This window comes from Myxine glutinosa, chromosome 13, assembly GCF_964187855.1.
Source record: "Myxine glutinosa chromosome 13, kmMyxGlut1.1, whole genome shotgun sequence".
NCBI classification, from domain to species: Eukaryota; Metazoa; Chordata; class Myxini; order Myxiniformes; family Myxinidae; genus Myxine; species Myxine glutinosa.
In genome coordinates, this window is record NC_136273.1 from 15,846,439 (window position 1) to 15,869,840 (window position 23,402).

General features: G+C 47.1%; 1 protein-coding gene across 1 annotated transcript in view; it reads left to right on the top strand.

Moving 5' to 3' along the window:
- The window catches only part of LOC137438312 (liprin-alpha-1-like), a 76,632-nt gene that overhangs the window by 31,098 nt on the left and 22,132 nt on the right, over positions 1 to 23,402 (top strand). The window contains exon 8 of the mRNA XM_078766982.1: positions 22,950 to 23,144. Within this exon, the coding sequence (XP_078623108.1) occupies positions 22,950 to 23,144 (195 nt within the window). The remainder of the gene's footprint in view (positions 1 to 22,949; positions 23,145 to 23,402) is intronic.

Sequence of the window (23,402 nt, forward strand, 5' to 3'; positions counted from 1 at the left end):
GAAGAGTGGGCCCAACTGCCAGTAGAGAGGTGTAGGAAGCTCATTCGTGTCTATAGGAAGTGCTTGACTGCAATTATTTTGTCCAAAGGCCGTGCTACCAAATGTTAAGTCTAATGTGTCAATAATTTTGTCAATGCCATTTCTTTTTTATTCTCTGATTTAAAGGGGTATATTAAATTCTGAATCAAAAACAAAGGTCCTTCATATTAACAGTGAAGTAAAGAATTGTGGAGACCAAATACTTTTGTCAATTTCAACTTATTTCGAGAGAAAATTGTGAGTTATTTGAAAAACATGCAAGGGTGCCAAAATATCTTTGGCCACGACTATATGCATATATATATATATATATACAGTATATATATATATATATATATATATATATATATATATATATATATATATATAAAAAAAAAAAAAAAAAAAAAAAAAAAATATATATATATCAGTCACTATGCGACCTTCATATCATCAGTGGAGAACCGCCAGCAAGGTGCAGCAGCAGCTGTATGGGACACCTTGCTGGCGGTTCTCCACTGATGATATGAAGGTCGCATAGTGACTGATATAAAAACCGAAAGGGTCACAGAGTTACAAGTGTATGGAAAGCCTCACTGCGTTGCCCTGATGAAGCCCCAACAAGGGCGAAACCAGGTCGGTAACTGTGAGTTTTGCATGCACTTGTGACAGTATCTGTATTTATAATCCGTAATGACGCACTGCTGGATGGTTCCTCTGGAACTTTGCAGGCAAGGCGGACGTGCATGGCGATGACGTCATGTTGTCCGCTCATTAGGTTGGAGAACCAGATTACAGATACCATTATATATATATATATATAAATATATAATCAACGAACATAACAGCGTGACGAGCGCTGTCCCGATCTCCTGTGGACCGAAGTCCTAGACCAAAGCGTCACCTCCGACCCAAAGGGTCTTCTGGAGGCCTCAGCCCGGCCACTCTGTCAACAGACAGAGATTTATTCATTGGTCCCCATTGGCTAAACATCAAGCAGAGCCGCCAATCCAGATTTCGGGCTTATTGACTGTTTTAGGGCCCCAGTCAAGGCCTGCCTTTTTTGCTTGTGAAAAAAGGTAAAAAGTCAAACATTCGAACAGCCTCGGACGTGCACCTTGACCCCATGGCCAAGGCACAACGTCAACAAGGCTGTCCCCATAACAATACACATGCGCCTCAACCCCGAGGGGGAAGCACATGGTCATTCAAACACATGCATCATGCCCCCGAAGGGCCACAATGCATGGTCATACAATTGGGACCACTCCTCTTAATAGGAGTAAGACCCCTTAATCCACCAGCAGGGCATTACTCCTGCCAGGTCCGATTTGCATGCAGGTCTACCGCTGTTTTGGGGCCACAGCTAAGGCCTGCCTTTTTTGCTTGTGAAAAAAGGTAAAAAGTCAAACATTTGAACAGCCTCGGACGTGCACCTTGACCCCATGGTCAAGGCACAACGTCAACAAGGCTGTCCCAATAACAATACACATGCGCCTCAACCCCAAGGGGGAAGCGCATGGTCATTCAAACACATGCATCATGCCCCCGAGGGGCCACAATGCATGGTCATTCAATTGGGACCACTCCTCTCAATAGGAGTAAGACCCCTTAATCCACTGACAGGGCATTACTCCTGTCAGGTACGATTTGCACCTGTTTTAGGGCCCCAGGCAGGGCCTGCCTTTTTTACAATGAAAAAAGGTAAAAAGTCAAACATTCGAACAGCCTCGGACGTGCACCTTGACCCCATGGCCAAGGCACAACGTCAACGAGGCTGTCCCCATAACAATACACATGCGCCTCAACCCCGAGGGGGAAGCGCATGGTCATTCAAACGCATGCATCATGCCCCCGAAGGGCCACAATGCATGGTCATACAATTGGGACCACTCCTCTTAATAGGAGTAAGACCCCTTAATCCACCAGCAGGGCATTACTCCTGCCAGGTCCGATTTGCATGCAGTTCTTTGCACGTTTAGGGCCCGCACAGAAGGCCTGCCTTTTTTACAATGAAAAAAGGTAAAAAGTCAAACATTCGAACAGCCTCGGACGTGCACCTTGACCCCATGGCCAAGGCACAACGTCAACGAGGCTGTCCCCATAACAATACACATGCCCCTCAACCCCGAGGGGGAAGCGCATGGTCATTCAAACGCATGCATCATGCCCCCGGAGGGCCACAATGCATGGTCATACAATTGGGACCACTCCTCTTAATAGGAGTAAGACCCCTTAATCCACCAGCAGGGCATTACTCCTGCCAGGTCCGATTTGCATGCAGTTCTACGCGCGTTTAGGGCCCGCACAGAAGGCCTGCCTTTTTTACAATGAAAAAAGGTAAAAAGTCAAACATTTGAACAGCCTTGGACGTGCACCTTGACCCCATGGTCAAGGCACATCGTCAACAAGGCTGTCCCCATAACAATACACATGCGCCTCAACCCCGAGGGGGAAGCGCATGGTCATTCAAACGCATGCATCATGCCCCCGAAGGGCCACAATGCATGGTCATACAATTGGGACCACTCCTCTTAATAGGAGTGAGACCCCTTAATCCACCAGCAGGGCATTACTCCTGCCAGGTCCGATTTGCATGCAGGTCTTTAAACCTGTATTGGGGGCCACAGGGAAGCCCTGCCTTTTTTACAAGAAAAAAGGTAAAAAGTCAAACATTTGAACAGCCTTGGACGTGCACCTTGACCCCATGGTCAAGGCACATCGTCAACAAGGCTGTCCCCATAACAATACACATGCGCCTCAACCCCGAGGGGGAAACGCATGGTCATTCAAACGCATGCATCATGCCCCCCAAAGGGCCACAATGCATGGTCATACAGTTGGGACCACTCCTCTTAATAGGAGTGAGACCCCTTAATCCACCGGCAGGGAATTACTCCTGCCAGGTCCGATTTGCATGCAGTTTTATTTACCTGTATTGGGGGCCACAGGGAAGCCCTGCCTTTTTTACAAGAAAAAAGGTAAAAAGTCAAACATTTGAACAGCCTTGGACGTGCACCTTGACCCCATGGTCAAGGCACATCGTCAACAAGGCTGTCCCCATAACAATACACATGCGCCTCAACCCCGAGGGGGAAACGCATGGTCATTCAAACGCATGCATCATGCCCCCCAAAGGGCCACAATGCATGGTCATACAGTTGGGACCACTCCTCTTAATAGGAGTGAGACCCCTTAATCCACTGGCAGGGAATTACTCCTGCCAGGTCCGATTTCCATGCAGTACTTGTGCAGCGTTTTGGGCCCGCCGCGAAGGCCTGCCTTTTTTACAGTGAAAAAAGGTAAAAAGTCAAACATTTGAACAGCCTTGGACGTGCACCTTGACCCCATGGCCAAGGCACAACGTCAACAAGGCTGTCCCCATAACAATACACATGCGCCTCAACCCCGAGGGGGAAGCACATGGTCATTCAAACGCATGCATCATGCCCCCGAAGGGCCACAATGCATGGTCATACAGGTGGGACCACTCCTCTTAATAGGAGTGAGACCCCTTAATCCACTGGCAGGGAATTACTCCTGCCAGGTCCGATTTCCATGCAGTACTTGTGCATATTTAGGGCCCGCACGAAGGCCTGCCTTTTTTACATCGAAAAAAGGTAAAAAGTCAAACATTTGAACAGCCTTGGACGTGCACCTTGACCCCATGGTCAAGGCACATCGTCAACAAGGCTGTCCCCAAAACAATACACATGCGCCTCAACCCCGAGGGGGAAGCACATGGTCATTCAAACGCATGCATCATGCCCCCGAAGGGCCACAATGCATGGTCATACAGGTGGGACCACTCCTCTTAATAGGAGTGAGACCCCTTAATCCACTGGCAGGGAATTACTCCTGCCAGGTCCGATTTCCATGCAGTACTTGTGCATATTTAGGGCCCGCACGAAGGCCTGCCTTTTTTACATCGAAAAAAGGTAAAAAGTCAAACATTTGAACAGCCTTGGACGTGCACCTTGACCCCATGGTCAAGGCACATCGTCAACAAGGCTGTCCCCAAAACAATACACATGCGCCTCAACCCCGAGGGGGAAGCACATGGTCATTCAAACGCATGCATCATGCCCCCGAAGGGCCACAATGCATGGTCATACAGGTGGGACCACTCCTCTTAATAGGAGTGAGACCCCTTAATCCACTGGCAGGGAATTACTCCTGCCAGGTCCGATTTCCATGCAGTACTTGTGCATAGCCACAGGGCGGCACACTGCGAAAAATCTAACAAATGAGGACCAAAATCGTCTATTAAGATGATCAAGGCACCTCCTAGCTTTAATGGTGAGCACCAGCCACGAATTATGTCTCACACGGTAAATACCGCATAACCCGCAAGGAACCAACAGCCTGTCTGCCACAAAGACCATCGTTCCCACCAGTGCAAACCAAAACCAAGGGGTGCGGTGCGATCGGCGGGGATAATAATCAACGAACATAACAGCGTGACGAGCGCTGTCCCGATCTCCTGTGGACCGAAGTCCTAGACCAAAGCGTCACCTCCGACCCAAAGGGTCTTCTGGAGGCCTCAGCCCGGTCACTCTGTCTATGTTTTTATGTTTGGGGACCAATGGGGACCAATGAATAAATCTCTGTCTGTTGACAGAGTGGCCGGGCTGAGGCCTCCAGAAGACCCTTTGGGTCGGAGGTGACGCTTTGGTCTAGGACTTCGGTCCACAGGAGATCGGGACAGCGCTCGTCACGCTGTTATGTTCGTTGATTATTATCCCCGCCGATCGCACCGCACCCCTTGGTTTTGGTTTGCACTGGTGGGAACGATGGTCTGTGTGGCAGACAGGCTGTTGGTTCCTTGCGGGTTATGCGGTATTTACCGTGTGAGACATAATTCGTGGCTGGTGCTCACCATTAAAGCTCGGAGGTGCCTTGATCATATATATATATATATATATATATATATATATATATATATATATATATATATATATATATATATATATATACACATACATATATACATATATACATATATACATATATACATATATACATATATATACATACATACATACATACATACATACATATATATTCACGTGAAAAAGTAAGTACACCCCATGTAAAGTTTTCACTACTTCTACATATTTCAACAGACAGCTATTTGATCTTCATTTCAACAATATTGATAGATAAAGGTGATGTAATATAACAAATATCATGAAACATTTACATTTTGTAGTCCATTGTATAATTTAAATAAACATAAATGCAAATTTCTCTTGTGGAAAAAGTATGTACACCCTGACATTTATCAGAAGATTAAATGTACAGAAGATTAAATTCATTCAAAAAGAACCCGGGCAACGCCGGGTGCATTCAGCTAGTCTACTATATACGAGAGCCGTTGGCCCCATGTGTCTGTCTGTGTGATGCCATTTTTCTCAGAGATGGCTGAATGGATCTTCGTCAAACTTTCAGAGATTCATCAGTGAGTGCCTGGGAGTGTTTTAGATGAAAAAAAGTTCGTTTTTTTTGATTTAAAAAAAAATCGCTCTGTCGTGCCTTTTTGATTAATGACAGTTATATACAAGTACACATTCACATAAATACATACAAAACCATCACCAGATATTTGAACACAAATAATAAAACAATTCCGGAAGTGGTCCTAGTTTTTGGTAAGGCTTCTTCTTCTTCCTGAACGTCATCATACTTAACTCAGAAACGTGACGAACGTCACATTCACCAGCATATATTCAACGAAAAGGTAAAATGATGATTTGCCATTTGTGATGGATTCTGATTTGGATGTAATTGCTTTTCCATTGTATTTGCCCTCATTTCAAATATGTTAATGTTTCTTTTTCGCTTGAGCAACGCCATGTACTCCAGCTATAAACGCTTATGTACTTTACTCGGGGTACAAATACAAGTTTGTCTGGGGGCTATGTAAGTTATGTGGCAGCAGCCTCATTCGGGGATGTGTGGGACCGAGAGAGGGGTGTAAATTCTCCATGTAAATGTGTATTGTGTAGCGCCACCTGGTGATGGTGGCAGAGGGTATTACAATTTCCTTTTTTTACCTGTGCAACACTGAGGTTATGGAGCACTCTTTGCACGGGAAAAATTTTCCTCCTTCCCTTCCCCTCTACCCCCAAAATGGAGGGGCCTGTCAAAGCCAACCCCCTCCCCTCCCCAAAAGATGTATATGTCATATATCTTTCCCCTCCCTCTAACCTCTCCTCCCCTCCCCCTTCCACTCCTCCCACTCCCTTCCTCATCCCTCCCTCTCCTGCTTCCTGCCCCGCCCCTCGGCAACGCCAGGCACTCCTGCTAGAATACTCTATTTTCTAAATATATATATATGTGGAGTTCTATATTTTCAACCCCTGAGGTTGTTTAGCACACATCAGAAAAACACACATCAGACATGGTTGTTAAAGGACTTTATTTATTATTTTTCTTTTACTGTAGTCTGGGGAATGGTGACCCATTTTGTTCAACAGGCAATCTACAGGTAACCTGAGTCCCTCTTTGCCTCTTATTTGCCAGCCCTTACAGTGGAGGATTCGCTGCAACAGTGTTTGATTCGTTCTGTTTTCAAAGTGTCGCCCTGTGAGTGATTACGAGTCTGTTTGCCTGTGACCAGGATATCTCAAAAGATTGGATACAGATTCGGACAAAATTTGTTGGAGTGGTTGGTTATGTGACAAGGATGAAATGTGAAGATTTTGGTGAAGATACGGATCTGGATCCGGCTACTATAATTTTTTTTAGTGATTCTTCACCGTTGAGAGATCGGGCCAAAAACGATATATAGCACGATATCTCAATAAGTTGTGGACAGATTCAGACGAAACTTGGCGGACAGGTTGGGTGCGTGACAAGGACAAATCAATTCAATTTTGGTGAAGATCTGAATGTGTTTTGATGTGAGATACTTTATGTTGAACCTCCAGGCAACAGTAAAAGTTTGGCCCGGTATTTAGGCAATGTAGAGCCTTGCTGATACCTGTCAAACCCCTCTCTTGCCAACCATCTGTAAGGCTCACTTGGTTATCCCAGGGACAGCTGGCTTACCCAGTGGTGGTGCAAACCATGATGCATGAATGGCCGAGTGGATGGCACTTCAATAAGTTTACTCTTCTCCCCTCGCCCCCCCCCTCCCTCCATCCGCCCCACACCTCACTGCCCCCCCCCCCTTTCCTCTTCCACCCTTGCAGAACCTTTCTATAACCACCTTACAGGAACCTATGGGGATCAAACCTCTTTTATGAACTGTTCCACACCTGGGCTTTAATAGCAACTAGACACAAGCAAGCTAAAAATCAACCCTAAACATTGAAGTACATGCCACAGATAGCTATGATTTGATTAGAATAAAAGTAACGGTGTAAATTAAATGGAGAATGTAAAAAGAGAAACACGAAACAAAGCGCGCGAGCAGCCCTGGGGATACAGATTCACCAATGGCTGATGACAGTCTCGACAACCCACTGAGCCCTTATATGCATATGGAGATGCTTCCTCTCGCAGAATGTCCTTCCCCCATGGTCACGCTTCACGCAGGTCATGTGGAGTCGAGGTCCAATCGCAGCATGACACGCCGATGTATAGGCGAAATGATATAATGGAAAACCATGTCGTCACACTTCACGTAGGTCACATGGTTGGCAGCCAGTGATTAATTTGCCACTTGTCCCCCCACAACACATAAAGACAAACATCTGGCAAATTAAATATCTACACAGGTTCATCTGAAGTGACATATTAAATACAAGTCGATGTGCACAACTGTAGTAGGGATGGTGCGAAAGTAATGCCTCTTGTTTTTTCAGTTCATAACTAAAGCGTTGCAGGAGAGCTACGCAAGATCACTATGAAAGGTTTGTATCTCCCGCCCATTTTAAGTTGACCGGCAGTGTGATAGATCACGTGAAGTGAAACCATCAAACCACACTTTCAAAATGGCTGCCCCACTAGACGTGCGTACGAAGTTGAGAACCGTTATTGAATTTCTTCCTGAGGATGAGGTTCCTCCAGTGGATATTGTTACGTGGTCCCCTCGGTGAATACCTGGTCTCGGTGACCCCCGGACCGTGAGAGGAACTTCGCCAGAAAGCTGTATTAAATATGCGCTTTCGCCACGCAATCCATATGAATTTCACCCCAGGAGACAACTGCCGTTCAAGGATATATTTCAATGGGAATGACCATACAATTGCAATGACACAACCACGGAGATTTTCCCCGAGCAATCAACCATATACAACCATCAACAATTCCCAATTCACAAGCACTTTCCTATGAGTAAGATGGCCATCTTATATACGTGTGTCCCGGTGAGTACTCACGACACCCTTTTGGTCTCGGTCCCGCACAATGTCTCTGGGCCCCTCCTGACCAAGATGATGGTCGCCGTCACCGCACTCGGGCGGTAGAACGAATCCCGGGTGGACGTGTTTCCACCGGGCCGGTATCGTACCAGGCACCGTGGCTGCAGCCCCTCGTGGCCACGCGAAGCGGATACGGTAAAGCCAGCCAAACCCCACGCCGCTTGCAAGGCGCGTTAGGCCCCAACGTGCGACCCGCACGCGTCTGTTTGGACGGTGCCGCGAACGAGGCCAGACGCGGGTTCGATGCACGGCCCCACGTCAACTTGACGTCTCCACCGGGAAGGTACACGTTCCGGTAATTCCTCTCGCCAGCCAGGCTTCGGAACGCCGCTGTTCCACGCAGCGCAAGGTCGATCCCACCTTTTTTTCGGAGCGGGGCGAGGAAGAATAATACCCGTCCTTTTTCCTCGTGTCTTTTTCTCTTCCGTTTCCGGTCACTTCCGTTTCCGGCCACTCCCTCAGAAGGGCTCCTGACCCTCCAACCACAACAACTACACAACAACTTAATATACTACACACGGATAAGCAAAGACCTGAATGGTAATTCACATACATTCACATAAATATGTAACACTCCCCCCCTTCAAGAAAGAAAGTTTGAACCCAGCGAAAACTTTCTTTGCCGGCCAATTTGGAGAAACACCCCAGATAACTCAACCCCCCCCACATTATCCGTTCCCCCCGGGCACAGTTATCACTTAAAAATAAAGCAACCAAAATTTCACCACAACCCCTCCAGATTACTCCCTCTGGACTAAGTACCAACAACGACCTTGTCCCTGCCAAATCAAACTCCATCTCATGACCCTCTGACTTTGACCGTCAGTTTCTTGGGAATGAAGGTTAAGGGGTTGATCAAAGATCCAAAGTTAAGCAACTCGATAGCACTTTTTCGGGAGGCCAAGCCGAGTATTCACTACATGGATGCCTTTAGGAACGCGGAGTTCACGGTTAGTCTGTGCAGGAAAGTTCTCTACATGGGCGCCTTGAGGAACGTGGAGTTCACGGTTAGTCCGTGCATGAAAGTTCACTACATGGACGCCTTTAGGAACGGCGTTCACGGTTAATTCGTGTAGGAATCTTGGCTCGGCGGCTCCGCCGCCTTCCGTGCTTCAACTTCTCAGAACTTCCCTAATAATTAGGGTGGGACCACTGGTCCCGGTAGTCCCATGAATAGCGGTCTCCTTCTCGGCCACTACCAAAACTACCGCCCAGTTGTCCTCTCCTGTAGACCTCTCGACGCCTACGAAATGCCTTCCCTACAGTTATGGTCCGACCCTCCAAATCCTTGCCATTCCAATTCTTCTCTGCCTCTCTGGCGTCTTTTGTGCTGGCAAACGTGACAAAGCCGAACCCTCTTGACTGTTGCGTTTCCCAGTCTCTTACCAACCGCACTTCCACCAGCGGCCCATATCTGTTGAAGACAGAGGTCAGAACTTCTTCCTCTGTTTTGAAGTTCAGTCCCCCTACAAATAACTTGGCACTTTTGTCGCCATCCCGAGCTGGTGTGGTGTTATTTTCCCTGCTGGGCTCTTTACCAACCCTCAGGTTACCATAAACTTGACCCCCGGCCAAATCATTCCCGATAACCACAGATACACCCTCTACAGGAAGCGTGGCTTGTAAGCCGACGGTGACCGGTCCTGACACCAAATCGGACTCCAACTGGATGACCTGAAGGGGAGCACTAACACCACCCCCGATCCCCTGTAAACGAACACTATCCCCCGTTGCCGTCTCCTCGGACCATGGCAAAATGCCTTCAAGCATTAAAGATTGATGGGCCCCTGTGTCCCTCAATATCCTAACCGGTCTCCGGTTAGTCGAGGCTCCCTCCAGTGACACAAACCCCTCTGAAATAAATGGTTGGTAACCCTTTTGATGGCGATTTCTTACGCTAGCCATCGCATTCGGAGTTGTAATAGTCGGACTCCGCTCTGGGTTGTCCCTTTTCATGAGGTAACAACTGGACATCAAGTGTCCAGGTTTCTTGCAAAACGCGCAAGTAGGCCCGGAGGAAAAACTCGGGGTCTGCCTCGGGCCCCCCGAACTATAAGTTTGTCTTGGGCCCGCATCCCTCTGATTTCGAACCGGTGGGGTATCATAGTTGTCCCCATAATCATCTCGAGGCCGCCGCCATGTATGGTCGTTCTCCGCACCTGCTGTTCCCCACCTCCCCTGCGGAGATCTAGGCGAGGAGTTAGGTTCGTGGACCCCTATTCGGTGGGTTAAGGCATAATCATCTGCCATGGTGGCTGCGTCCCACAACTTTGGTACCTTCTTTTCCTGCAGGTACACTTTGATGTCCTCGTGGACACACTGCTGGAATTCCTCCACCAGGATCAAGTCCCGCAATGTTTCGAAGTCTTTCCCGACTCCTTTTGACTCACACCACCGATCAAACATATTTTCTTTCACTCTGGCAAACTCCACATGGGTCTCACTCTCCCTCTTCCTGGCGTTCCTGAATTTTTGCCTGTAATCTTCCGGAACCAACTCATACGCTTTGAGGATGTGCGTCTTCAGTACCTCATAATCTGCACATTGGTCCATTGGTAGCGCCGAATAAATTTCCTGAGCTTTCCCCACCAGCACACTTTGCACGAGTATGGTCCAGGCCTCCTCCGGCCAGTTTAATTGTCGAGCCACTTTCTCAAAGTGTGGAAAAAATTTCGCGACTTCTTTTTCACTGAACGGTGGAACCAGCCTCACATGTCTGCCCACATCCCAGGTTTTCTGGTTAGGTGTCGACCCCGTCAGCAAGGGTGGTGCCTCTCCCCGTTCTCTCATTAACTCCAGCTCCTTGAATTTGATTTCTTGCTGAAGCTCCATGTCACGTTCCTTTAATTCCCTTTCCGCTTTTCTCTCCTCTGCTTCGAGGTCCCTTGCAGCTCTCCTTTCCTCTGCTTGTTCCTTTTCTCTTCTTTCCTGGAGTTCTCTTTCCACTCTCCTTTCCTCGGTTCTTTCTTGTGCTGTTTTCACTTCCAACCTTTCCTGGAGTTCTCGTTCCACTCTCCTTTCCTCTGCTTTTTTGTCCTCTAACCTTTCCTGGAGTTCTCGTTCCACTCTCCTTTCCTCTGCTTGTTTCTCTTCTCTCCTCGCTTCTGCTTTCCTTTCTTCTTCTTTTAACCTTTCCTGGAGTTCTCGTTCCACTCTCCTTTCCTCCGCTTGTTTCTCTTCCCTCCTCTCTTCTGCTTTCCTTTCTTCTTCTGCTCTTTCCTTTTCTGCTTTCCTTTCTTCTTCTTTAATCCGTTCCTGGCTCCGTAATTGCAACTCCAGTTTCCAGAGCTCAACGTCTTCTGGTTCTTCGGGTAGCCACTCCCAGGCTAACTCGTCCCATGTTCCTAATCCCACCATAGATTGTATCACCGTGGCCTGCAACTCTGCCTTCCTCAAATTAGTTCGGACCTCCAAGTTAAAATGTTTGGCCAATTTCAAGAGGTCCGCCTTTAGCAACGCTCGGAACTGTGCCTCACTCGGGGTTACCCCAAAGTTCTGTGCCACAAACGCCATGGTGCCTATCGTTAACACCTGTTAACCTTCACCCAAGACTTTACCCCAATTTCTCAAAAAAGAAATTACCAATTAATAATTAATTAATAATTTTTAATTAATAAAAAATTATTATTTTATTATTTTATACAATTTTAAATCCCGGACGTAGACCCAATTGCGAAACCGCAAATCGTAATTTGGACGAGCCCCCAATTCTGTTACGTGGTCCCCTCGGTGAATACCTGGTCTCGGTGACCCCCGGACCGTGAGAGGAACTTCACCAGAAAGCTGTATTAAATATGCGCTTTCGCCACGCAATCCATATGAATTTCACCCAGGAGACAACTGCCGTTCAAGGATATATTTCAATGGGAATGACCATACAATTGCAATGACACAACCACGGAGATTTTCCCCGAGCAATCAACCATATACAACCATCAACAATTCCCAATTCACAAGCACTTTCCTATGAGTAAGATGGCCATCTTATATACGTGTGTCCCGGTGAGTACTCACGACACCCTTTTGGTCTCGGTCCCGCACAATGTCTCTGGGCCCCTCCTGACCAAGATGATGGTCGCCGTCACCGCACTCGGGCGGTAGAACGAATCCCGGGTGGACGTGTTTCCACCGGGCCGGTATCGTACCAGGCACCGTGGCTGCAGCCCCTCGTGGCCACGCGAAGCGGATACGGTAAAGCCAGCCAAACCCCACGCCGCTTGCAAGGCGCGTTAGGCCCCAACGTGCGACCCGCACGCGTCTGTTTGGACGGTGCCGTGAACGAGGCCAGACGCGGGTTCGATGCACGGCCCCACGTCAACTTGACGTCTCCACCGGGAAGGTACACGTTCCGGTAATTCCTCTCGCCAGCCAGGCTTCGGAACGCCGCTGTTCCACGCAGCGCAAGGTCGATCCCACCTTTTTTTCGGAGCGGGGCGAGGAAGAATAATACCCGTCCTTTTTCCTCGTGTCTTTTTCTCTTCCGTTTCCGGTCACTTCCGTTTCCGGCCACTCCCTCAGAAGGGCTCCTGACCCTCCAACCACAACAACTACACAACAACTTAATATACTACACACGGATAAGCAAAGACCTGAATGGTAATTCACATACATTCACATAAATATGTAACAATATCCATAGGCATTTGAAGAATGTGTATGGCGATTCTACCATTGTTAGACATTGGACAAAGCGCTTCAACAGCAAAGGAAACCAATATCGGTGACGAGCCTCAAAGTGGTCGTCCCACAACTGCAGTGACACCGGAAAACAAGAGTCGGATTGATGTGCTCATTGAAGTAGGCCGCCAGCTGAAGCGTCAGTCGTTTCATCCCATTCCACCATTCTTGGGACTAAAAAGTGATCCACTCTCATTTGATGAGTTGATAAGTCCTGCTTCATTCAAAAGTTTGATATCCAAAACATGCCAGTTTAAAGATTTGACATCAAATTACACTTTTTCTTCGCTGAGCTTTGGCCAACCGTGCCACTCGTGATTCAAACAACACACAAAATCAGACCACTTCATTTTATCACGTGACTGGTCAAAATGGCAGAGCTTATGGATCAGTGATTTCAGCTGGAGGTGTCAGAATGTCAGGAGAAAAATCCGATTTAAGTTGCTTTATGCACTACAAGTGCACTACAAGTCAGTGCAAGTGGTAAAGCATGTGGTGAGGTGGAAAGAACTGGGAAGTGGCCGTGTGCTGTGTGCAGGAAGGGTGTCGGAGTGAACTCCATTCAATGTACAATGTGCGCTGAGTGGGTTCATCAAAAACGTAGTGGTCTGAGAGGGTCATTAACCAGTGTGGCAGCTACATTCAAATGTAAGGTGTGCACAGAGGGAGCTGCAGATGGAGGAAATGTTGAGTTGGATCTTGGAGACAGCGTGAAGCTGTAAGGTGTGAAAACATTTTGCTACCTCGGAGACATGCTGAATGGAGAAGGTGGATCAGACTCGCCAACGGTTGCTAGAGTGAGATGTGCATGGAAGAAGTTTCGGAACTGAGTGGCGTGCTGATGAGGAGGGGAGTGTCATTGATGCTGAAGGGAAAGGTGTATGCTGCATGTGTGAGAAGTGTTATGATTTATGGGAGCGAGACATGGGTAATGAACGTGGAGCAGCAACGAAGGCTGGAAAGGGTGGAAATGCGAATGGTTCGGTGGATGTGCGGAGTATCGTTGAGAGAGAGGAAGACAAATGATGAATTGCGAAAGATGATGGGAATAGAGCCTGTGATTGATGCTGTGAAGAGGAACAGGTGGAGATGGTTTGGTCATGTGTTGAGGAAGGATGAAAGTGACTGGTTGAGAAGAGTGATGGAAATGAATGTAGAAGGAAGTAGAGGACGGGGACGACCGAGAAAGACTTGGCTAAAGATGGTGGAAGAAGAAATGCGGCCAAGGGGGTTAACAAGGGGAGATGCAGAAAATAGGGCAAAATGGAGAAGATTGTCATGGGGACCGTAAGGCTAACCCCCGCTCGAGCAGGGAAAATGGCCTTAAAATGCATGTTGTTGTTGTTGTTGTTGTTGTTGTATGCACTACTATTTCATCAAAAACGACAGTGTACATTCTTTCACGGTCTTGAGAGTTGGTCCAGAGATCTGGGTACAAGATCGAGAGTCGTGATGTGTACAACCGAGTCGTGCTTTGCAGAGGAGAGTCGTGCTGTTTACGAAAGAGTCAACTGTGTAAAACGAGTCGTGCAGTGTAGAGGAGAGTCGTGGTGTGTACAAGTGACTCATTCTGTGTACGAGACGATCAGATGATGTTTTTGCCACTATGAAGGTGAACAAGTTGAAGACTTCCACGCATGCATCTAAGTCTATGATTAAGTCTGGGAAGGAGATAATGCTACGAAATGACTCAAAATTTCTCGCAAGGATGCATACCATTACTCAGACCAGAGGACTCGACCTACACTCATTTTGTGTTATTTCCTACCCTCTGTATCCATGCTGCTTTCCATGGTAATAACACGGTTGATGGATGCATGACGAAGACTAACAAAGCTGCTCTCCTTAATATGGTTGAGAGCCTGTCACTGACACTTGTTGAGAGCCTGTCACTGTCACTGTCACTGAACTGCTTATTATTGGATCTGCCTGAAACGTGTGCACTAGTCATCGATGGTATGGGTCTAATCTACCAAATGAGTAACGTACACGATACCTTTCTTTGTCTGAAGGTGTACGCATGGACCTCGCTAACAGCTTTCACAGCTCCCGCATGGACTTTCTTACCGACAAATATGCAGAGATAATTATCAAGAACTACAAGAGAGCTCGTCGTGGTGATGGAATGGGCCAAACGATTTGCATCCTGAACGAGAATCAGAAGCTCCACATTCAATGGAAAAAGTATCTCATGAACAGGATGAATAAAGAGGATTTGCTTGAGTTTTTGTTTCGTCAGTTGACATCCATGGACCACGTCGTTGAAGATGATGCTTGTGTATTCATCATGCACTGCTCACTCTGCCACTGAATGGATAATCACGGTTCACCATGTGAGCAGAATTTACCTCCTACGAAGGATGTGGTGGTACTGCATACCAGGCATTCGTCATAATCAGACAGCGATTTGCCATTGAGCATTTCAAGATAATATCGGCACCCCCTCTCCCGACGAGCAAGGATGGGCTGTATTCAATAAGGACTATACTGGAAGTTGTACACTGCAACTGTGCAAAATCGCGCTGTGAAGGGCAACGATGTTCCGATCCTGCCGCTAGTCTGGCTTATTTTGCACGCATTTGTGTGGATTCAAGGATTGTAAGAACTGTGTGGAGACTCCTCGAGCACCGGCTCGTGGACGACTCAAATTTATATGAGGCAAAGGAGGACTACCATGTTGCTGGGTGACTTTCCAGTTTCTCGCACGTTTTAGCCATTCTGTGTGGTGTCAAGGTGAAGTTTCCCCTCCGTAGTCAAGTTCTTTAGAATGTTCATTTCCATGTCATCTGCTGTTTTCGATTTGTCGATTTTGCTTTTGATCCTCTGAAATTTGTACATATTGCTCACCTGATGTATCATCTATATATTCATCACCATGTCATTATCACCTGGTGTTGGCCTAATGATTAGGGCGGCGGACTTGGGACCCTAAGGTCCTGAGTTTGAATCCCGTTGAATTAACGCCAGGTGGGGTTGACTCCTGTCATCCTTCTGAGGTCGGCAAAATGAGTACCAGATAACTGGTTATAGAGAGGCATTGCATCAGTGGCAGACACGCCCACAGAAAAATGATGCAACCAGCTGCCAGGTGGCTGCACACAAACCACCCACCCACCATGTCATTTGCCTTATTCGACTTAACCATTTTAGGTATAAGTATTCAAAATAAGTACTATTTAAGTAAGTGCTATTCTGCAGTGGGGGAGGGCAGATGTTGTGTTCTATTTTGATGTTTTGAGAAATGCTGTGAGCATTTGCTACCATGCTCTTAAATGTCAGAATATATGATCCTAATTTGTTCTATGTGACACTCTTTCCTCGAAATATCTTGTTTCGGCAATATTCCTCTCATAAAAGTATCTCTTCCAGTCGGGCTTCTCTCTCAATCATGCCACCTTCAAGTTTGTACATATGTCAGATATCGATTGTCGACTCTGAAAATTAAGTTCTGACCCCATAAGTGTCCATGACGATGTTATGGTTGAGTGAAGTTGGTCCTGAGCACTAATAATTAAATAATTCTAGTGAAATTCACGTTCTGCTCACGCATCATGTGGTAACCCTAGTACAGCTAAAATTCCGCGTATGCAAAGTTTCCTTAGATGTCTCAAAACTAACCAGGTTTCGTAGCTAGCAGCTCACCCTCGATGATTTTATGAGGGCCTGAAGTCGGCATTGGAATGAAGATTTGGGTGAATACAACAACAACAACAACAACATGCATTTTAAGGCCATTTCCCCTGCTAGAGCGGGGGTTAGCCTTGCGGTCCCCATGACAATCTTCTCTATTTTGCCATATTTTCTGCATCTCCCCTTGTTAACCCCCTTGCCCGCATTTCTTCTTCCACCATCTTTAGCCAAGTCTTTCTCGGTCTTCCCCGTCCTCTACTTCCTTCTACATTCATTTCCATCACTCTTCTCAACCAGTCACTTTCATCCTTCCTCAACACATGACCAAACCATCTCAACCTGTTCTTCTTCACAGCATCAATCACAGGCTCTATTCCCATCATCTTTCGCAATTCATCATTTGTCTTCCTCTCTCTCAACGATACTCCACACATCCACCGAACCATTCGCATTTCCACCCTTTCCAGCCTACGTTGCTGCTCTACGTTCATTACCCATGTCTCGCTCCCATAAATCATAACACTTCTCACACATGCAGCATACACCTTTCCCTTCAGCTTCAACGACACTTCCCTCCTCCTCAGCACGCCACTCAGTTCCCGAAACTTCTTCCATGCACATCTCACTCCAGCAACCGTTGCCGAGTCTGATACACCTTCTCCATTCAGCATGTCTCCGAGGTAGCAAAATGTTTTCACACCTTCCAGCTTCACTCCGTCTCCAAGATCCAACTCAACATTTCCTTCATCTGCAGCTCCCTCTGTGCACACCTTACATTTGAATGTAGCTGCCACACTGGTTAATGACCCTCTCAGACCACTACATTTTTGATGAACCCACTCAGCGCACATTGTACATTGAATGGAGTTCACTCCGACACCCTTCCTACACACAGCACAGGGCCACTTCCCAGTTCTTTCCACCTCACCACATGCTTTACCACTTGCCATCACCTTCGTCTTTCCGATATTCACCTTCAGACCTTTTGTCTCCATACATTCCTTCCACTTGTTCATCTTTTCCTTCAGTCCAGCCATACTTTTCGCAATCAACACCAGATCATCTGCATACAACAACTCCCACGGTAAACCCTCCTTTATGTTCTGAGCCAGCACCTCCATCACAGCTCTAAATAGTATTGGACTTAGTACCGACCCCTGATGCACTCCTACCTTCACCTCAAACTCACCACTGTTCCCGTCCTTCGTCCTTACAGCTGTGCGCGCTCTTTTGTACATTGCCATCACTACTCTGATCAACCATTCCTCCACTCCTAACTTCCTCAATGCCCATGTCAATACTTCACGTGGAACCCTATCAAATGCTTTCTCCAGATCAACAAACCCAAGAAACAACTTCTTCCTCTTCTCCATGTACTTCTCCTGCAACTGCCTCACAATACAGAGCGCGTCTGTCATTCCTCTTCCTGGTTCCTTCTTCCTGGTGGCTGGTGAGGCCAGGGGTAATGTAGAGGGAGAAAAGGGAAGAGCGTCATTACAGGTTAAGGGAGAGACGGGGTATCCCAAGAGAACCCAGGGGAAAGGGTGCGGGAAGCTAGGGAGATGCCCGTGGTGCCCCCGTGCTAATTGGCGGGTTAGCAGGAGCACCTGCAATATTGCAGATAGGGGTCACGTGGGGACCTGGGGTTGTGCGCATGCCAGACCGTCAGGCGTGTAGGAAGATGGTCACGCTTGGAAGCACGGCACATGAAACGGGAACGTCCAGTGGGGGTGGTGCTTGGTGAGGAGGCGTGACCACCACGGCTGTAGGCGGGGCCCGCATGACACATTTTGCGTTTCGCGGAGTCCCGTGAGACAGCACCGCGGGATGTTCACGGCACGAGTGGCGTGTCTGGTGTGCAGCATGCATCTGGTAGCAAGGAGGAAGGCACGGTTTCGGGGTTTCCCCGGCACGTGTGTGCAGAACAAAAGGCGAGAGCCTGGGTCCGTGGGGGAACCACGTGACCCAGAAGGTACAAAAATTGTAGATGGCATTGGTGTAGAGACGATGTATGTAGATGACAGGATGAATCAAGACTGTGTTAGAGATTAGAGGGGTTAGAGATGATGTAAATTGACGAGTTGCGAATTAATTATTTTGGAATTGGCAGACGATAGTTTCGCGCCTTCCTCCTTCTTCCTCGTTGTCCCGACAATTGAAGGATGAATGGAGAAACGCTTGTTGTGAGTGAGATGAGGTGTGAATGAGGTGCGTGGCGAAAATTTTCAAAATTTCTTTTTTGATGAACAGCGATTCCACACACACAAAAATTCAAAAACAATTTTCGTGTGGAAGAAATTATTGAATGAATGATACCAGGTGGGTGTTTGTGTAGCAGAGTACACCCTGATGGATACGAACCTTCACCTGCATTGGCGTTAGACTGGAGGGGGTTCAGATGTTTTGGAAATGGACGTTGTTCTGCGGTTGGTGCTGTGTGTGGAATGTTTTGTTTTGCAAAGGTGCAATGGTGTTGTTGAGAGGCTGGGAGTGTGGCACGTCAATGTGTCCTCGTGGGGATGGGGGAGGGTACCCCGGGCGCTGAAAGCTTGCCGGCCAGGTGAGGCCGTTAAGGTCCATGGGACCAGTTTAGCGTTGTGTAGTGGGCACATGTACCCAAGGGAACGGGCCTGGGGCGCCGGACTGCGGGGTAGAGGTGCCATGGTAGGCATCGGGGGGAGGGGCAGTGAGGGCCTCCCCCAGAACTAGTGAGGGGCAGGCAAGCTCAGAGGTGGCTCCAGCGTCGCGGGGGTGCCATAGGTGAGTATGCAGGTAGACAAGCCTGCCAGTAGAGCCACACTGCCCAGTCACTAAATTGTTTGATGGCACAGAGTGAAAAATTGTGGGCCAGGCCTCAATTTGTAAGAGCCCCAACGCGTGGGACGACGGGTAAATTGCTTGCATAGAACCACTGTAGGGGGGGTGTAATGGTAAGAGAAATGAGTCTTTGGAAATGCTAGGTTCGAGTAGGGATGCTCCCCATTGGTACCATTGTGTGTGCTTGCAGCTGCTGGGATAACAGGGTTGATTAACTGGCCTTTGCGAGGACTTGTTGTCCCAAATTATTTAGTACGGGTAACCCCCCCCTCCCCCCCCCAATCAGGCTGACTTGCCGGCGAGCCTAGTGGTGCCACGCCACTTCATTAACTTGGCATCGTGTGTGCTTTGGTGTTCTCCCGGGAAATAGGTATAGTTAGGGGGGAATTAAGGAACCCGGGAGGAATGGTTTAGTTTGAATGGCTTATGGGCTGGCATAGAGTCGGGTTAAGTTAAGAAGATTAAAACGGGGTAGAGGTAGTAAGTGGGATTAAGCGGGGATGGTTAGGATTATGTTAGGGCCACAACTGGCCACCTGATCCGCTACCCCACACGTTCCTGCCCACATGACGAGTACGAGACCACCATGAGGCCGGCCGGCCTAGTTTGCCAGTCTGCCATGCCACGTTATTGCCATGCCTTTGCCTGTTTACCTTGCCTTCTGCTGCCGCCTTGTCATGTCACCACAGGACACTATGCATGTTTAAGGATTGCCCTATGCTGCACCAGTGCATTGACTGGCCAGGGCCGCAGTTTTTTTTTTCTTGTATACCACCCACCTTGCTGCATACCACCCACCTTGCTGCATACCACCCACCATGCTGCATACCACCCACCTTTCTGCATACCAACCACCATGCTGCAGCCTCGCTGCCATTGTAGGCCGGTTTGAGATGGACTGTGTACGGCATACGCCCTGCCGTGTTAAAGGTGGATGTTCGGAAGGTGCCCTTCTTGCAAAATTTTCTTTACAGGTCCTGGGTCAGTATTTGTAAATAAGTTGATTGATTGTTTATGCCCACTGGTTATGTGTTTTAGTTTCAAAAATTCCGGCAATTTTGGGTTGTTTTTTATTTTGGGTGTAAGGTTGTTGTGTGAGACTGTTAGTCCCCAACGCATTCGGTGGGACATATCTAGTTTAAATTGTCGCACACACAAGGGGTAGGGTTAAGAGTCGAAACGTAATGGCCTCAGATGTGGAGACCCATCATGCACTGAAACATACACAGGAGAAACTCGGCAAACTCTTAAGGTTCATATGAACCAACATCGTCTTTCAGCTTATGAAGAGGCGTTGAACTCTGCTGTATATACGCACTTGAACTTGCATGCTCACAGTTTTGATAACAATCAAGTGGTCATCTTAGACAGAGAAAAAAGTGGTTTGCTCATGGTGTAAAGGAATCCATTTGCAAAAGAGATGAATCACCATCTCTCAACAAAAGAGGTGGGTTCGAATCTCCATCAAAATTGTTTCATTTCTTCATGTGTGTTCGACATGGTGAGGAGTATGTATGCCTGCCACAAATATATCTTAAGTCACGCACCTAACCAGTCCACCAAGTTTAACCCGAATCCGTCCACAACCTTTTGAGATATCGTGATATCTATCGTTCCCCCCCACCCCCATCTCTCAATGATGAAGGATCCCTTAAAAAATTCTCTCATCCGGATTCAGATCTTCACCAAAATTGAATCAATTCGTCCTTGTCACTCTCCCAACCTGTCCACCAAGTTTCATCCGAATCAGTCCACAACTTTTTGAGATATCCTGTTCACACACAGACAGACAAACAAACACACAGACGGGTGAAACATAACCTCTGTCCACCGTAATAAGTGCTCGTAGTCTGTGTTTGAAAAATAAAATATGAAGCACAAGTCACTGATCATCTATCTATACTGTAAAGCAAGAATGGTCTGTTGGTTTGTTCACAAACTACGGAACTACTTTTTGACTGATCTCAACCAAACTAGGCACATGTACTCAAGGGCCCTGGGGATGGGGAGGGGTTGGAGGAGGGTTGAGGAGGTTCTCGTGGGGTTTGAGTTGCAACAATCTATTACTGAAAGTTACTCGGGTGTAATGTGTGGCTGCAGAAACGGTATCCGAGTAACAAGGAAATTAAATAACAATATTGAATGGACAAAAGGTGTTATTGTCACACATGAGGTAACTTTTTAGCGTGAAGAAAAATGGGTGTGGCACCCTATTCAGAAAACATTTTTTGAGAATACATACACCATGAAGTATACTTGAATATATGTGTGCACTCACCTATCTCCTACTTCATCCCTCGCTCCTCTGTGGTGGACAGGTACATTTGCTTGTTAATAATGATGGGTTCTCCAACATTTTAACCACTCTTTGCAAGTTCAATGAAATGGGATGTTGATGTTAAGTAATTTTATGTTAAATATATGGGATTGTGGTTCACACTACCACAAAATATTTAACGCCTTCATCTGAATTATGTATGACATGGCAGACATTTCGAAATGTTGCTCATTGAAACGGTAGAGGGCTTCATTGGCTGGTACTTTTTGAGTGTTGGAAACATTGTTTCTCTCAAATAACTGGTATCTCACTGTGTCTCACCAAACTTTAAATTATTTGTGGATGCTGGTGTGTAATTGACGCAGTATTGGAGGGTTACTTTGAAATGATGATCTGTTACAGATTTTTGATTAAATTGGCTTTTGGGTAATCGAAAAGAGCGGTTGTAGGTTTGTAGGTATCGAAAAGAGCGGTTGTAGGTTGTAGGTTGTAGGTATCGAGCGTTGTAGGTAAAGGTTGTAGGTTGGTTGTAGGTAGGTTGTAGGTTGTAGGTAAAGGTTGTAGGTTGGTTGTAGGTAGGTTGTAGGTTGTAGGTAGGTTGTAGGTTGTAGGTAAAGAGCGGTTATAGGTTGTAGGTATCGAAAAGAGCGGTTGAGCGGTAGTAGGAGCGGTAGCGGAAAAGAGCGGTTTCTTAATTTCTACATCTTATAGATTACTTGGATTACTTTTTATCTGCTTATAGATTACTTGGATTACAGACATATCTCGTCTTTCCAGGAAGGTCCGATATATATTTGATGGGGATCTCGTCAGATCTCATGAGAGGTTTTGGTAACAGAGTAACAAGGCCTTGTGATGATCGAGATGAGACATAAATGTAATTTGAGTTCCAACATGGATGAGCAAAAACGGTGTAAATAAGAAGTTTGTTTTGTTGCCCCCTTGGACCCCCACCCTCAGTCTTGCGCTTTCTATAAGTCCACATAAAAACAAAACCAAAAACAAACTGTAAACCAGCCTATTTCAGTCCAACCTGAGGACGACGCAAGTTGAGGGTGTTTGGCAGACTCGCCACGCTTGCCAAGCTGTGGATTGGTGAGAGTGATAAACGAGCTCAGGGCTGCTGTGGGGTGTTACATGGCGTTTGTGTTATTCTGCAGGGAGTGCCGTGGCACCGGGCACAGGAACTCGAACAGCAAGCGGAACGGCAGGCCAGGGAAGCGACGCAGCTGGCCGAACGGTTGGCTTCCTTGGCAGGAAGAGCGGCCGAGCTCGAGTCTCAGCTGGATGCTGCCAGGAAAGAACTAGCGAGGGCTGAGGAGGTCAACACACGGCAACAGCGGGATCTACGTGAGGTATTGATTCTGAAGTAAATGACTTTAAAGATTTAAATGTAGCTGATATATAAAACAAACGTGCTGCCATATATTCAGCGGGATCCTGTTGGCTTTTGATCATTATTGTTTAATTAACCATATTCTGGTCTGCCTTCAAATAACTACCTGTTCGACATTTCAAGTCTCACCAACACGGCATCAAACACCCTCGGAACAAAAAATGTCAATTGATGCTGCAAAAATGTTTTGTGGCCTGGTCGGAATAATAATTGTGGC